Source organism: Nyctibius grandis, chromosome 4 (assembly GCF_013368605.1).
Source record: "Nyctibius grandis isolate bNycGra1 chromosome 4, bNycGra1.pri, whole genome shotgun sequence".
NCBI classification, from domain to species: domain Eukaryota; kingdom Metazoa; phylum Chordata; class Aves; order Nyctibiiformes; family Nyctibiidae; genus Nyctibius; species Nyctibius grandis.
Genome location: NC_090661.1, coordinates 27,059,227 through 27,073,643, shown reverse-complemented (window position 1 = coordinate 27,073,643; position 14,417 = coordinate 27,059,227). Strand labels below are relative to the sequence as shown.

General features: G+C 44.7%; 2 protein-coding genes across 2 annotated transcripts; one reads left to right on the top strand and one right to left on the bottom strand.

The window, feature by feature from the left end:
* Position 1: 1 nt before the first annotated feature.
* KBTBD4 (kelch repeat and BTB domain containing 4) lies at positions 2 to 7,669 on the bottom strand. The gene is given in 7 exon segments (XM_068397591.1): positions 2 to 990; positions 993 to 1,046; positions 1,049 to 1,075; positions 1,078 to 1,660; positions 2,261 to 2,367; positions 4,918 to 5,538; positions 7,581 to 7,669. Coding segments are annotated over 7 exon segments (1,599 nt in total). The 5' UTR covers positions 7,600 to 7,669; the 3' UTR covers positions 2 to 802.
* A 118-nt stretch (positions 7,670 to 7,787) lies between these two features.
* On the top strand, positions 7,788 to 13,437 carry NDUFS3 (NADH:ubiquinone oxidoreductase core subunit S3). The gene is given in 7 exon segments (XM_068397592.1): positions 7,788 to 7,964; positions 7,966 to 8,059; positions 9,026 to 9,123; positions 9,395 to 9,544; positions 11,451 to 11,576; positions 11,864 to 11,983; positions 13,191 to 13,437. Coding segments are annotated over 7 exon segments (918 nt in total). The 5' UTR covers positions 7,788 to 7,802; the 3' UTR covers positions 13,359 to 13,437.
* Positions 13,438 to 14,417: the final 980 nt, after the last annotated feature.

Here is a 14,417-nt window from a genome sequence, read left to right as displayed (position 1 = left end):
CTTTGTCTCAGCAGAGACTTTATTCAGATTCTTACCCAAAGGTTACAGTGCCAACAGAGACGGGTAGGAGGAACTGGTCTTAATTCTGTCTTTCACCAACACTACGTTATGATTACAGGTGGGGATTCCCTGTAAAGGAAGCTGATGCTCATAAAACTGATCTCCCTCTTTATGCTAGGTGATAAGAGAGCAGTAAGCAAGTTCCCAGTTCATTATCACTCCTCTAGGAGAAGTGCTGAATAATACAACCTACTAAAGGTCTTGAGGTCAGCTCTGGAATCTGTCTGCTGTAATATTTCTGCCAGTCCCTCCTTCTGCAATAGGGACACAGGAATGTTTAAATGGGGATATCCATGGAGGACACTGAACATCTAACTGTGACTGACATGGCAGCAACAACACAGTCTCCCAGGCAGTTAAAAACTAGCAGTCTGGGCCAAGGAGGACATTGTCCATATGCTATAGGATTTGTTACTGGCAATTGGTTCCAGGCTAAAAAAAGCCATTTGCTGGAGTTTGGACCTCAAACACAAGCAGCTTATCATCAAGGGATCAAAGAAATAGCATTTAGTCCATCTGAAATCTAAGATGCAGCAGTTCAACTTTAATAGTGCTATGTAAAAGAATAGGCCCACAGCCAGAAAGCCTGTACCTCCTCTGCACAGCTATAGAAGAGGGGGTCTTTACTGGATGTTGTGAGCTCGTAGTAATTGGGACTGGTGCTGAGGGTGGTGGGTGCCTTTGAGCTGCACAGCAGAACACCACTGCTGCCCTTTCTATTGCTGGGCCTGTTTTTCCCCACTTAGGCCAGGACAAACTGCAGGTTAGTGAGCAGCACTTTGACGCCACTTGTGACTGTTACAACAGAGGTGGCTGGGTTAAGTTTAAAAGTATTTGCATCACCCTTTTTATAGCGGTCACGAAAGACATAGATGCTGCCATTGCAGCTAGCAATTTTCCAGAGGGATGGTACTGAGCTCCAGGCATCTGCAGGCAGAGCCGGGTGAAGCTATCCAGTAGGGGATTGTAACATAGCAGTGAATCCCTTCAGCTACGATGAACACCACATCCTTGGTACAGCAGCGTGCATGCGCCCTGCAAAAGGCAGTACGTATGGCTTCACGTGGCATTTCTCTGTGTTGGTATCATAGCACTGAATTATCCGAGAGGGCTTGGTGAAGAAGTCCAAGTCATTTTCCTCGCCGCCCAGCAGGTAAATGACACCATTAAGGTTTACACCTGCAGCTCCAGAGACTGCCACTTCCAACTGGCTGGTCTCTGTCCAGACATTGTCTCGTACTCTGTAATATATGACGGCATTAGAGAGAGTGTCCTGCAGAGTTTTCCCACCCAGTGAATATATTGCATCCTTGCTTGGCACGGAGACAAGGGTGTGTTGGAGCCGGTCACGGGGCAGAGGGGCACACCATTCCCAGTCTATAGTTGCATTGTTGCATTTCCACATGCGTCGTGGAATGGAGCCACCAACGACGTATAGGTCACTACCATGCTTGCAGGCTGCGGTGATCTGGTGACACAGGCTGTTCTGGCCGCTCACGCTTATGGAGTCGTCATCAGCACAATGCAGAGAGACAGCGAGTGAATGTGTACGTGATGACTCCTTTCCAATCAGGTAGATGTGAACATTTTCTCCAATCACCTGAGAGAAAGGAGGAGTGCGTCAGCAGAATTGGACCTGTTTACACAAACATCAGTGATGTCTAAGACTGAATTTTCCAGCTTAGGACCCACCTGTGGGCCTGAGATGTATGACCTGCTTTCCAAGTCCTGCCACCCTACAGCATTCAGGATTCAGAGCCTCGAAGCCTTTTCAAGATACCAGTCATATGATACCAGTCATACCTGACATAGCAAAATAGCAAGAGACTTCTCTGGAACCCAAGTGTTAGCAGTTTAGGTAAGGGCTGGTTACATCACTGATGGAGTAGAGTTACTATAAGAGGAATGCCAAACTCAGATTTCTGAATGGTCTCTTTGGTAACTGAGCATCTGGTGAAATAAGTTATTTGTGGCATTGCTCCAATCTCTAGTGAAAGCAGCCTCAGGTTAAATTAAAAAAATTGTCAGTGAGGTTGCTATTTATGACAATAAAAGCATTCCTCACACCAAGCACCATAAATTTCAATGGCATTTGTATTTTGTGACTTTCAAGTCACACCTGTGAGCAGAATACCCTGCCTTGGGAAGTGCGAAACCAGCAAGTGCTACACCAACCCCAGAACACAAGGTCTTTTTATACCTTCAGACTCGATCGCAGCGTCTCTGTAAAGCCCGCTCGCTCCTCCTTGTTGAAGTTGATCCAGGTTTCTATGGCAACTGTTGGATTCTGAGAACATGGAACGCCATCTGCGGTTTGGGGACAGAAAGGCATCTATATCTAGACAAAGGTGTATGTACTCAGGAACATCCTTTTCCTGTGACTCCCTCCCCCTACTCCCACCACAAACCTTGCTTTCTAGAGAGGAAAAAGAGATACAGAGGTTTATAGATTTTGGCAGGCATGATCAGCACTGCCAGCCAGACATCTACATGAAATTAGTTTGGAGAAATATCAGAGGACACAGGTGCCAGATCTTAAGCACTTTGGATGAGTTTCAACAAAGGAACCTACGTCCAAGAGAAAGAGGGCAGGAAAGAGAACTTACATGCTTTGTGATGATGAAAAATATTTTCTTATTTAAGCATTTAGGCAAAAAAATTATCTTATTTGAGATTCTCAGCAGCTGCCTTTCTTTCTGGCTGGTCCTAGAAACCTACCTAGCAAAAGTAATCCGCAGAAATTTTCCTTCTCTCAGCACTGTCAGACAGCTGACCCTCAAGACTGAACATCTGGTGTTGCTGCTATCTCTTACATTTGGAAATCCCAATGAGCTACTATAGCTTTCCTTAGCAGTGTGACAGTAGGAAACACTCAACAGACTGCATCAGATTTCAAATTTGCTTCCAGATATACTGGAAGTTTGGTTATGCCACAAACTATTGCATCATTGTCATCAGTACATTACCTAGAAGATTTTAGGTATTTGCTTCCAGTTTGAAAGCCAGCAATTATGCCTGTATTCATCGAGAGGCTTCCTTATGAAGGCTGTCTGATTTTGTAGTCTGCTTTCACGACAAACCCTGAATTCAATGATGCTGAAGGCATCAGACAAATTCCAATACTTCTCTCTATATTGGAAGGGAGGAGGAGGTGTGGAACAAAAGCAGATATTTCAACTCTGTTTATTAGTAAAAGGGATTTCCGTAAGCTATCCATCAGATGTAGTGGTTAAATGGAAAAACTTTGATTTTGAAACGGGTCCTAGTGTGCAACAAAAGGTAAGCTTAATAAATTACTGTCTTTGTGAAATTTATTTTAATCCTTGCCACTAATAGCTTCCTCTGTTTAATTGTCCATTAACTAAGCAAAGATGCAGAAACTCCAAACAATAAGATTTTCCCTACTAGCAATAGGAGTATATTTCGGATTTTAATCATGAGCTAAGTTTCAGCATAAATATTGAGTAATGTGGTTCTGTATATGGAAATAGATGATGCACGGGAAAAAAGTTTTCTTGAGCAATTGTTTTAATTTAGGACCACAAACACTAAAGGCCATAGTCCTAAAACTCTGGTTACTACATGGAATCCCTACTAGGAAGTTAAGGGTGATTGACCTCTATAGCTTTATTTCATCATTTAGGAATGAACTCTTTTAGTGAAGTCACAACTTAGTTAAAAACTTTAGCTAGATATAGTTATCAAAATTACTCTAGTTTTATCATCCTTTTTCCAGCTATCAGTACATATTCTCAATAGGTTTTTGACTGTGAATTTCTTTAGATGCAACAGAGATAATACAATGCAATATCTGTAAAGGCTCTCACAGCATCAACTTTAAAGGCTATTTTAAGTCTTAAAGACAGATTTGCCAGTATTCCAAAGCAGCCAGTCATGGTGGGTTTATTGTTGTAATAGGATATAAAACACACGACACACAAAGTATAGTTATTTACTCATTTACAAAATTATTTAATTGAAGCAGGAACAGGGCAATCTCTCTGGTCCCAAATCCAGTACGTTTGAATGTATGAGCTGCTTCTACATTCTTGCTTCCTCTAGCAATGACACATAAATGCACAAAAATGGAGTTGTGGCTGCAGCATCATGGAAGAGGTTTTCAAGTACTTATGGTACCTACTAGGGCAGCAGAGAATCTTTTAAGGATTGGTGGCAGTTGGACTAAGTTGTTGATGTGTTGACACATCCTTCACAACACTGAGTCATCGTATCCATTACTGTGGAAGGCTATTACCTTTACAAGAAGGATAATTACTGTATTACCTAAGATGTTACAATGCCTCTATTTCAGTCAGCTGAGTGCCAGCCTAAATAATCCTAACAATTATACACAATTGTTAATAACACTAACATAGTCTAAAAATACGGCTTGTGCTCAAGCCTGCTTACCAATGTTGAGTTGTTGCATTACTATGTTAAATGATTAAGAAATAAAGAGGAAAAAAGATGACTTTCATAAGATGTTCATTTCTAGTAAGACTTCTTTGTTTTACTTTTAATGCAAACAAAAATACAACAAATTATTGAAAGTTATCAAGTTACGTTTGAAAAACCTGTAATACTTCTGATCTGTTCACTCAGGAACTGCTGGGAATTACCAGCATCCTCTATGATCTTTTTCTATAGCTGAGATGCTTCATGTCCAGTAACAATTAATAGGGTTTTTTTCTGATTAAGTCATCCAGAATGTTTTGCTTTGCTTAACTTAGCTAAGCCTCTGAATAGACAGTGATTATGAAAGCTTGGATATTTCCATCTATTTTGTTCAGTCCCTGATAGACTCTCTGAAAGTCTCTTTCTACATCCACATCCTGGCTAGCCTCAAGAAGTCCTTACCTGTAAGGATGTCTGTCAGTAGGCGGAGAGGCAGGTGTAGGAACTCCTCTGTGTCTTGCAGTTGAGACAAATGTGACTTTGCACAGTGTTTGGCAGCTGTGTAGAGCTCCACGTCACTGTGTTGATCTGCCAACCACATGACCTGCAGACAGTTCCTAACCTGCACCGTACGGGCCAGAAAACGGGAGCACTCTTCAAAAAGGGCAGTCAGCTGGTACATGTCTGCCACTTCATAGGTTTCCTGCAACTCTTCAGCCCTCAGTTTTACAGTGCCATGGTAAATATAGTCCACAAGGAGCTGAAAGACACTCTCGCTAACGTCCTGCAGCTCAATCACCCGGTTGTGGGCCTCCTTTAGGTTGGAAGTGAACATAGAACGAAAAAAGCAGCTCTGAGCTGAGAGGACCAAACGGTGCAGCTGGAATTCTTTGCCTTCCACTGATATTGTAACATCAGCAAAGAGCTCATCCTCCAAACATAATTTCATAATACCCTGGGCCACACGGCCTGAGTGGGAGCGGTCAGTGAAGGTGTAGTTCACAAAGTAGTTTTCTTCTGTAGAGGAGCCTCCAGTCTCTTCTGATGAGTCCATGGTGCTGCACAGATCAGACCTCCAGCAATCTGTAAAATCACAATAAAATTATACGGCTTTGTCTCTCCAACAAGATTATGCAGTACTTCAGGGTACAGGGAAAAATCAAATATACTGGAAAGAGGCCAGCATATTTTAGACTGAATAGTGCAGCCAGAAACTTCTGCTTGAGCTTCAGAATCTCAAACAACAAATGAGAAGTTGGTGTAATTAAAATTATCATATATACCAAACTTCCAGTACAGTGAGCATCACTTCCCAGCGGAACTGGGAGACGTGCATATCTTTTCACCACTCATTTCACTGACACAAAGAACTGCCAGCAACAGTTAGTTGGGTGGAAAGTCCAGCAACCATCCTAGGAAATTCACGAAGCCAAAGAATGTGGCAGCACCACAGCTGGGCTAGATGGAGAAAGGATTACTGTATCAGACTAACAAAGAGCACAGACAGCAGTTCCTATCATCAGGAGGAGTTAATCCAAAACCAACATGATGAATCTGTGCAGTGGTATCAAGTAAGGTGAACTTGTTTTGTATCAAAAACATGCATGAGAAGTCTGCCCGACATAAACCACCAGTCCTTCAAGCTAACCAAATGAGGTAACTGATGGTTATACAAAGTTTGTTAATGTGCCAGACACCTTCAGCATGCAGAATAACCTGTTAGATATTGTTATCCACTGTTTCCCAAGTGGCAAGGAGAACTCAATTTAAAAGATAACAGCTCTTAAAAAAAAAAAGCTTCTGAACCCGAGAAGAACTGCTGTAGAAAAGAGCTCTTTTTTTAACACGACTCTTGACAGCATTAGGAGCAAATAGATGCCTGTCTGCATTCACTTTAAACTTTTTTTACACCTCAACTATCAGCCATGGTGACTGATACCACAAATTTTTTCAATTAATACTGAACATGATTTCCAGTACAATGTTTCCCAAAGGCGAGATTTTTTCTCCAGGAGATTCATAGTTACTCTTCCATGATTTATTTTGTCAAACATGCATTTCCTTACAATAGCTCTGCTTGATGTAGGAGGGCTCCTAAGTTCTTTGCTCGAGTTCTGTTCACGGGAAGTAGCGTCTACATCCCTAATTGGCTGGACAAGTCTGTCCCATTCCTGGTGATGGCCTGCCTTAATTATACCCTTATTGTGATTTTACAATAGTTCTGGTCTGTCTGAAAAGTACCTATACGTTAGTCTGTAAGAGACTGAAGAACTGCAATTAGCACGGGACACATCAGGACTATTTTTCCAGCTTTACCAAGTACAAGCCTATCCTGCAAATTGGCTCCCACTTCAATTAAAGCTCTTGATCTTACAGTCAAGGTGCTCAGAAGCTGCAGCCCAGAAGGCTGAAGTGACCACGCAGAACTCGGATGAACTACTCTGCCCTCTGGGCACAGCAGAACCAGCTGCCCCCACTGCCCTGCACAATTTCCAGAGGACTGGTGCCAAGTCACGAAAGAAACACCAACAGCAGCCAAAGACTACCGTAAACCTCCCATCCTTCTTCGCAAACACAAAGTTCCCCTTTGCATCCATGGCATCTCCACCATAAAGAAAGAGAGGTGCAGGAACAGTAAAGTGTCCCATAAGCAAAATCTTATACTCCATGCGTATTTTGGACTCCCAAAGCAATGACCTGCCGTACGCCAGGCTGTACACAGGTGAGGACGGTGTAACCCACGCCTGGCACAACAACGTTCTTCCTCGCTCCCGACAGAGTGGCGGACGCCACCACAGCGCCTGGGGCCCGGGACCCCACATACACCGCTGACAGCAACCTCCCGCTTCGGGGGCGGTCGGGAAGGAAAGGACAGCTAATTCTCGGGAAAGCAAAGGCCCGCGTTAGGGCCACGCTAACGCTGCGGAAGCCGCCAGTCACCTCGTCCCACAGCGCTGCTTCAGCCCGGGGCTCTGCCAGGGCCCCCGCCGCTCACGCCCGCACCCGACGGCAGACGCGTCTCCACAGAGCTCGCTGCCTCCGCGGCCGCGCTGCTCCCGCGCCCTCCCGCCGCCCCGCCGGGCTCCCAGCCCGCCCCAGAGCACCGGGACTCCCCCGGCACCCACCTGCGGCGCCTCCCTTCATGCCGCCGCCCCGGGGTGCCCCAGCGGCTCCTCCGCGCCCCTCAGCCTGCGCCAGCCGCCGCCAAGCACTCACCGCTTCCGGCCAGCGACCCGGAAGCGTCCCTGGGAAGCTCCGCTCGAGCTTCCGCCCCCCGGAGGAAGCGCGGCGACGGCGCCGCTTTCCGGTTCCGGTCCGTGCCCTTGCCCGCGCGTGTCGCGGCAGGGATGTTGGTGGCGGCGGCGCGGGGGCTGGCGCGGGCCGCGCTGCGAGGTGAGGGCGTCCGGGATGTAGCGGTGCCGGCCGCCGCCGGGGCGGCGGCGGGGCTCGGCCAGCCGTGGCCGCGGGTCGGGCCGGGCGGTTGGCGGGGGGCGGCCGCGGGCGGCGGTCGCTGAGACGTGTCCGTTTCTCTCCGCAGCTGGCGCGGGCCCGGCGGCGGCGGCGCAGGCCCGGCTGGCGGGGAGCTCCGCCGCGGAGACTCGCCGTAAGTGAGGGAGGCCGGCAGCAGGAGCCGTTGGGTTGGTTCGGGGCGGGGGGGACGGACAGCGGAGGAGCCCGAGGCGGGCGGTTGTGTCCCGTCAGCTCCCGGCGCGGCGTTAGGGCGTTTGCCTGCCCGTAGGCAGTTCCGGTGCGGTACAACCTGTTCCGTGAGTGTATCGGGAAACGGCTGACGCCTGTCACGCATACACCGGAATTCTGCGCAGAACAGTGGCTCTGTTGGTAACCGTGCTGGCTTCGGGTTCCCGTCCGCATCCTTTCTCCTGGGCCTGCCTGCTTGTTCTGGGCAAAGTTGTGCCTGGGCAACAGCTTCGTAGCCCCTCGTTGCCCTGAGTCTTGAGAAGTGTTTGTAATCGTAACAGAACAAAACAAAAAGCAGCGTAAGCTCCTAGGGTGTTTTCCTTATGAGAGAGTTGTTTGGATGCTGGCACATCAAACAAAAGAAGGATTATTTCGTCTAGAAGAAGAGATCCTTTCTAGACCCAGGCTGAATGTCATGAGCAGTATGTAAGTTCAGATTGTTCTGTCATTTGTGCTTCTCTTTTTCATCTTGTTATTTGCTTCTCCGTCATGTTGTTGGACTGTTCCTCCTGCTGTATTTACAGTGGGAAAAAAAAATTCTGTCTAGCACTGACGCAAACTTCCTTCCTTATCAAATCTCTAGTTCCATGTTCTGCGTACACCAACACGTGTCTGTCTAGTCTCTATTACAGCATCCTATGTATTGCACTGTACGTATATGTTGTGTTTAGCTTCAGATTTACCATAAAGAAACTTTGCGTGTTACCTGAACCTGAAGCTGCCTGGCCTCTGCCAGAGCTACTGAGAGGTAGCTGGACTGGTTAAAGGGATTTATTAAGTCAGGGGATTTAAGATCAGAAGAAGCTACTCTTATTTCTGTATCTTTCTGTATTCCCTGCCATAATCTTGGGAACTTTATTTTTCTCTTTAGCTACTGTCAGACCGAAAAATGAAGTAGAACAGAAGCAGCTGTGTGCTTTTGGGGAGTACATGGCTGAGATTCTGCCCAAGTATATCCAGCAAGTACAGGTAGGTGCTGTTCAAGAAATTGTTCTTGTTGGAGGGTACAGGACCCGGTGAACACACTACTTGTTTGTTAGCTATTTTCAGGAGTTGCTCTGGGGAAGGAAGATTGTCAGAATTACCTGAATGTTAACTGCTATTGTTAAGCCCCTTTATCTGATGTCGTTAGGTGTCTGGTGTACCATGTACTCTCTTTGTTTAGATATCCTGCTGGATTCAGTGTAATGTTCAGTCCTGTTGGTATTTGTACTCATGGCCTTCCCACTGTTTTCATCAGGTGACCTGTTTCAATGAGCTGGAACTTTTGATCCATCCAGATGGGATCATTCCAGTTCTGACCTTCCTTCGAGATCACACTAATGCCCAGTTCAAATCGCTGGCTGACTTGACTGCTGTCGATGTCCCATCTCGGCAGTACCGCTTTGAGGTAAGAACTGCTCATAGGTGCAGGACTCGGAGAGTTTCCCAAGTGCTGATGGCTGTGGGTGCTGTTGCAGCTCTGACCATGTTTTTTGCTTTCTGACAGTGAAAGGAAAATCTGCTCTGAAATGCTGATTTTCATTTAATCTGTTGATCATGGAAGCAGTAGTAGAACTGATACTGCATGGGTTCGGAGTCTGGCTTTCCTTTTGTGCTCTGCTGAAAGTCTCTCTCCTTTTTTTTTTTTTTTTTTTTGTTTGGTGTTTTTTGTTTGTTTGTTTTTTTTTGTTTCTTTGGTTTGGTTTTACCAAGGTGTCTGGAGACTTCTGATATGAATTGATGCTCTTCCTTCTTCCAGTTAGGCCTGGCAGCTGCTGTTGACACAACTGATTGTGTTTTTCTTTAAATCCAATCGGTCTTAACAATTTTCCTCTTTTTTAAAAGAAAAGACCCCAAAACCCACAAAATTAAAAAAAAAAAACCTCCCAAAAAACTACTTAGTTGTTTTAAAACATTCTTTGAAAGTCAGGACTTATTTGAAGGAGATGAGGCACATTTCAGAAAGCTCTCAAAAGATTTGAGTCACTGAACTTCACTGACTTTCAGTAGATATTGGAGATTTAGTCCCACAGATGCTTTTGAAGATCTCACTATATAGGTTTTCAGCTGCAGAAAAATTACAGCTACAAATAGAAAAAGAAAAGATGCATCTTTGGGGAAACCACAGACTCAGCATATTGTCTTCTCACCTACTATTAGAAAGCTTTGTTCACAGTGTTGTTGTAAAGATGTTCTTGTAGTTTAACCGAGGAAGATCTGTAAAAGATGGTGGCAGAAAATACCTAGGGCTCACAGGCTGTAGGGGGCTGACTACGGTTTAGGCAGCCTTATGGACGAAGAGATGTCTGTCTTGTCTAATCTGGCCAGACCGTCTTTACAACAAGAGGAGTGAATTGGTAGATTTTTAGTTCACAGCAAGTAACAAGGATAATCAAAAGTAGCTGATTTATTTTTCCCCTTTGGTTTTTCTTGCGGTGTTAAGTCTCTTACCAACAGCTGCTCAGAAGGCGAGGGGTGGCAGGTTTGCATTATCTATATTAGCATATCAAATGTCAGTTATTTTCAAATACAGCTCCTTCTTGCTTTGCTAATAACAGGTTTGACTTTTAGTGACGTAACTCATGATTAGGAAAAAATCCTGGGAGTTGTAGAGAGTTTCTAAACTCAAAGGCCTCCATTCTCTGAAGAGGTTGAAGATTTTTTTAATTCAGGATTTTTCTTTCAAAATTTAGGGTAGTAGATTCATAGAAATAATAGAAATATAGACTTTAATTAATTCACCTTTTCCAGCCATCTTCACAGAGGCAGTGTCAGACAAGGCTACACAGTTTGCTTGTAGCAAGTGTTCCCCTCCTGGAGGTTCTAGTAATCCTCATAAGCAGCTTTTTTATTAGTACCTCATCACCAGAGGAGTTAGAAATTTTCCCTGATATCTAGCTTCTTTGCTGAAAATTAAGTGTATTTCTTAGCTTTCTCCCACTGGATGCTGAGAGTAATTGATAGCCATTTTCTTTGTGACAAACTGTTGAAAGACTATTGTCAAGTGTTTCCATCCCTTCAGTATTCTCTTTTTTGAGGATTTAGTATCCCTCTTTACTTCAGCTTTTCTTCATCAGTCATATTTTCTAAATCTCAGATCCTTTTTGTTGCACTTCTAGGAATCGAAGTGGTAAGCTATTGGAACCTTAGTTGTCATTTTGTCTTTTCGTGCCCAGCTCTGAAGTGCTGAATGTGATTCTGCTGATAAAGAATATTTGAAATAGTCTTCGTGCACCTTTGCTTAGCCAGTACTCTACTGCAAAGAGATCCATTAATGCCGTACAAGACCAATGCCTTTTCTTATTCTCCTTCAGATTGTTTATAATCTCCTGTCTCTGCGGTTCAACAGTCGGATCCGCGTGAAGACATACACTGATGAGCTGACACCTCTTGACTCAGCAGTGTCTGTGCACAAGGCAGCAAACTGGTATGAAAGAGAGGTGAGTGCCAGTGTACTTGGGAGCAGAGTCTTTGTGGAGAGGGGCTGCGTTTTCCTGATTAAACTGATTCCCAGAGTCCTGAGGAAGAAAGAGAGAAGTGTTTCCCTGGCTGCCTTTTCAGAATAGGAGATAAAAGTGTGCTTGGTTTGTTTTTGAATTAGTTCCTGCATCAGTTTTGCTGGCACTGCAGAAAGCCAGGCATGTAACTGAAATTTTATGGACATAATACCTGAAGGGTTTTTTTTTTTTCTAATCTAATGCAACTTACTTGGCTCCGTTTCATTTAGGTTTGGGACATGTATGGTGTTTTCTTTGCCAACCACCCTGATCTAAGGCGAATCCTCACGGACTATGGGTTTGAGGGCCATCCTTTCCGGAAGGACTTTCCACTCTCTGGTTACGTGGAGGTAAGAGACGCACTCATGTCCAAAGTTATCAAATCTCTCCAATACTGTATCTGAGTTTCAGTACAGAGATGTGACTGCTTTGCAGTCCTTTGTCCGAAAGACACTAAGGATGTTTCACTTGTCTGAATCCCAGAGGAGTTATATAGATCTCCTGCATGGAAATTTGAAGTCATCAGAAAGTATCATGTGTCATAAGGCAGCCTAAGGCCAGAGACATTGTGGAAATTTCACGTGCTGTATACTAAAGACATTTGTCAGGCAGAGAAAGTGCTTCTGCTTTTAGCATGTCTTCTGGAAGATTAAACTTTCCACTGCAAAACTGGAGACTCCTAGGGGAGTGAAGGACTGAACTGATCTTAATGAAGCTGGGACTCCACTGTGTTGAGTTTTTGTAGGCCCAGATTATAAAACTCTAGTTGAACTGACTCTTGCCATTTATCAAACGTTTACCTCTGTATGTCAAACCACAAATGAAATGAGTGTGTTTGATATCTGTCTAGTTTCAAATGACCGCCTTGCAGAAGCGGTCATATTTGGTGCAGTTCTAAGACTGAGTTGAGTCTCAGGAGAAAACAGTGAGGTTCTGCAGGCAACAGAGGATTTTAAGAAAAATAAAAATAACAGCAAATCCTGCAGGTGAGGACCAGGCAGCGTCTCCTGAGCTGTGGTTTGGAGATCTGGACTGGCCCAGTGAGGATAGGTCAAGCCAATCAGAAGTGTCTGGTACTCACCTACACTTTACCCTGGTTGTCTTTTTGTCCCATGTTCTGAGTGTTACACTAAGAAGCACAACTAAAACCAAACAAACTGCCATATTATAAAGATTCATAAGAGTAGTCCCCAGCTGTGCCAGGTGGACATATTCCTTTGTCATATGACAAACTAAATGTGTTACTCCATGTGAGCTTCATACGGACTGCTAGGCTGGGCACTCCTAGTTCAGGGTGGTTAGGCAGGACACCTGAGGTATGTGGTAGCAAAGAGGAGGGTTTTCCTGGAGAGTCCAGAGGTCTTGGTGGCATCTGTAGGGTTCTTGTTTAATAATGAGGAGAACTGAAGCTGTGGCAGAGGCCTGTGGCCTATCCATGGCATAAGTAGGATTGCCTGTACCAGAGGGTGATCTGGGTCATTACTGTGTACAGCTAATAGCAGAGATGCTATGGTAACTGTATGAAATGACTGACCTGTGTTCTTTGCACTGTTCTAGGTGCGGTATGATGATGAAGTGAAACGGGTAGTGGCAGAGCCTGTGGAGCTATCTCAGGAATTTCGCAAGTTTGATCTGAATAGTCCTTGGGAGGCATTTCCTGCCTACCGTGCATCTCCAGAACCCCTGGAAATAGAAGCAGGAGCCAAGAAAGAAGATGCAAAATAGCAGCAGAATGCAGCTGATGCACGGCACCATCCTTTCTGTTCTAACATAGTATTTATAATTAATAAAAATTGATATGAGATTCTTGCCTATTGTGGTCACATGAATAATGTTGTTTTCAAACTAGATGAAAAGGACAGGGTGAGGAATGCTAATTTACAGTCCTGATAATCCAGCTGGTAGATGTTTATCTGCTGCTTTGAGTTGTAAGACGCTGGATTTGTCTTTTTGGTTTGCAAATTGAACGGAGTCCAGGCATTCCCTGTGGCTAAGATGCTTTGTATACACTGCTTCTGCTAGCTGGCCCTGCAGGCATAAATCATAACCTGAGCCCTCACTAGGAGACTCTGCTGAAGCAGCTGTGTGGCTTAGTCAATGGGACAGCAGTATCTCGGCTCCAAGACAGGTGTTGGGAAGACCATAATAATATAGCAAACAGGCAAAGCTTTTGTAAATGGTTCTAGTACAGTTGTTATTAGAGCAACACAAGGTGTACCTGGATCCAGACCAAAGCAATCGTGGAAATCTCTGCGTTGTTTCCTTGGGAATTACGTCAGTGCCTGTTCTCCTGGCAGAAAGAGTTGCAGGTAACCTCTCAGTGCCTGTCCCTCCTGATGGCTTTTTCTTCACAATCAAGCAGTCTTTACTTTCTCCAGCATCTTTAGATTGTGCTTTTTCCTGCAGTCAAAAATATCTCCCTTCCCTTGTCCCGTGGACAAGAGTCTATCCCTTTTTCTCACTATTCCAATTATTTTGAGCTGTATGATGTAATAGCATTACCATTACCTTTGCTCTTGTGGAAAACCTCAGCTCTCGCCAAAAAAGCTGGAAAAACACTGTAGTTTCAGTCCACCCACCACCGGTTAGAATGGGATTACATTACAGCAGTCATCAATTAATAATGTCCCTTGTTCTTAGTCCAGAAAGCACATAACACAGTTCTGCATCAGAAAGCTGACTGACCTCATTAAGATCTGAAAACTATTGTATAAGGCATTTCATAAAATAGTTCACAAGCTGTTTGTAGAGATTCCCTGAATCACTACTTAAGCTTTTTAAATT